Source organism: Marmota monax, unplaced genomic scaffold (genome assembly GCF_021218885.2).
Source record: "Marmota monax isolate L192 unplaced genomic scaffold, Marmota_monax_Labrador192_F-V1.1 WCK01_AAM20220418_F8-fsc00310, whole genome shotgun sequence".
Lineage (NCBI taxonomy): Eukaryota > Metazoa > Chordata > Mammalia > Rodentia > Sciuridae > Marmota > Marmota monax.
The window spans coordinates 1,062,133-1,063,902 of record NW_026692085.1 but is presented as its reverse complement, the minus strand read 5'-3'; the positions used below and the strand labels follow the sequence as shown (position 1 = coordinate 1,063,902).

The window sequence follows — 1,770 nt, the reverse complement described above, 5'->3', positions numbered from 1 at the left end:
AGGATCATAACAAATTGCTCTATTAAAGCCTATGCCAAACGTTTTGGAATAGTACAAGAAATGGATATATTCCAAGGTAGAAAGAGCCTGTCAAGACTGAATCATGAAGAAATAGAAATAGAGGAGACCAGGAGAGAGGAGATTGAACCCCTAATGAACACTCCACTATCAAAAGGACCCAGATATTTCTGGCTCTGCTCTTGTTGTAGCTACCAAATATTTACACACTGATAACAACTGTTTCCCAACTATTTTGCACTATTGAAGAGCAAGGGATTGCCCAGGCGGCTCTCTTCTCAGTCCTAGAAGGTAAACCCCACGGCAGATGTTCAGCAGGAAACATGTCATCCCCATCAGCACCGCCAGCTTCTACCAGGCTCAGACAACACAGGGAGCTCACAGCATGAGGCAGGAAGCTACCAGAACAGAGAACTTCAAAGGGACTCCAGGGCAGGCCTGCCACCCCCACCAAAGTCACCTGCAGCCTGGGCTCTGAGCCTGCTCCTCGCACACCTATAAATGCAGCCGACTCCTCGCTCCACTCACACTCAGGCCCCTGCCTCCTCTCCTCCAGTGACTCCAGCCATGAGGACCCTCGCCCTCCTCGCTGCCCTTCTCCTGCTGGCCCTCCAGGCCCAGGCTGAGCCTCTCCCAGAAAACAATGAGGAGGCCCCAGACCAGGAGCAGCCAGGGGAAGAGGACCAGGACATGGCCATCTCCTTTTCTGAAGCTGAGGCCCCTGGTGTTCAGAGATCAGGTGAGTGTCCCCACCATGGTGCAGTATGGAGGGCAGAGGAAGGCCTGCAGGTGGGCTGGAGAATGGGTCCCCAGGGGTCTGCACCACTTACAGGAATACAGCCAACTCTCTTAAACTTGACTCAATCAGCTACATTGAAGAAATAGAGAAAATGAATGTAAGAGCTTTTTCCCTTCAAAGATTTTACATTCCAACATGACGTCTCAAATTCACTACGCTTAAATATGGACAGACATGTAGATTAGCTCATTTGGAATAAACATGGGAAAACGTGGTTGTAGAGAAAATGTTTTGCTCTATCAGAGGAGAGTTAGAAACAGGCGTCTCCTCTGAGTGTGATCAGAGTCTGTGTGGTGGGTCAGGGGCTCACAGAGGCCAAGGCAGGTGAGAAAAAGTCTCCTGCCCATGAGTGGCTGACACTGCTGTGTGTTCCTGATCCCATTCACAGGGCTGGTACCATGCTGGTGCAGGGTCCCCAACAGGGCTGACCCTCACCCCAGCAGGGGCCTCTCCAGGACTCTTCACCAGGAGTCTGACTCACCACTCAATTCAACTTGCTCTCTCTGTGTCCCCAGCTGCAGGACAGACTGGGAAATGTCGCTGTGCAATCTTTGGCTGTACTATCCCAGGAGAACGCAACGCTGGGAGATGCAAACGGGGTGGCCTATTCTACTCATTATGCTGCTACTGACCATAATGAGCAGAGAAAAACTTGTTACTACATCCTTGGAAACCTACAGGAAAAAGTCCAAACCCCTCCACTTGTCCTCAATTTTCTCTATGTCAAATAAACTCCTCAGAGCAAGTTCTCTGTGTCTGTGCCTCTTTGATGATTGCCACGTGTCTCAGGCTGGACTCTGTAGCTCAGGAACAAGAATCTGAAATATATTCTTCTAAACAAAAGCCTGGCTCCCAGCACTAGGAGGTCAGGGAGGAACACAGGATCACAGAGCAATGAGAAGTCTCAGCTGGTGCTCACCCCTCTACCTCCTCCCTGCCCCTCAGCTCTGCCT

General features: G+C 50.6%; 1 protein-coding gene across 1 annotated transcript; it reads left to right on the top strand.

The window, feature by feature from the left end:
• Nucleotides 1-343: 343 nt before the first annotated feature.
• On the top strand, nucleotides 344-1,546 carry LOC131424842 (defensin alpha 5-like). Its single transcript, XM_058584851.1, has 2 exons — nucleotides 344-757; nucleotides 1,333-1,546. Exons 1-2 carry the CDS (start codon nucleotides 520-522, stop codon nucleotides 1,446-1,448), a joined length of 354 nt encoding a protein of 117 aa, XP_058440834.1. The 5' UTR covers nucleotides 344-519; the 3' UTR covers nucleotides 1,449-1,546.
• Nucleotides 1,547-1,770: the final 224 nt, after the last annotated feature.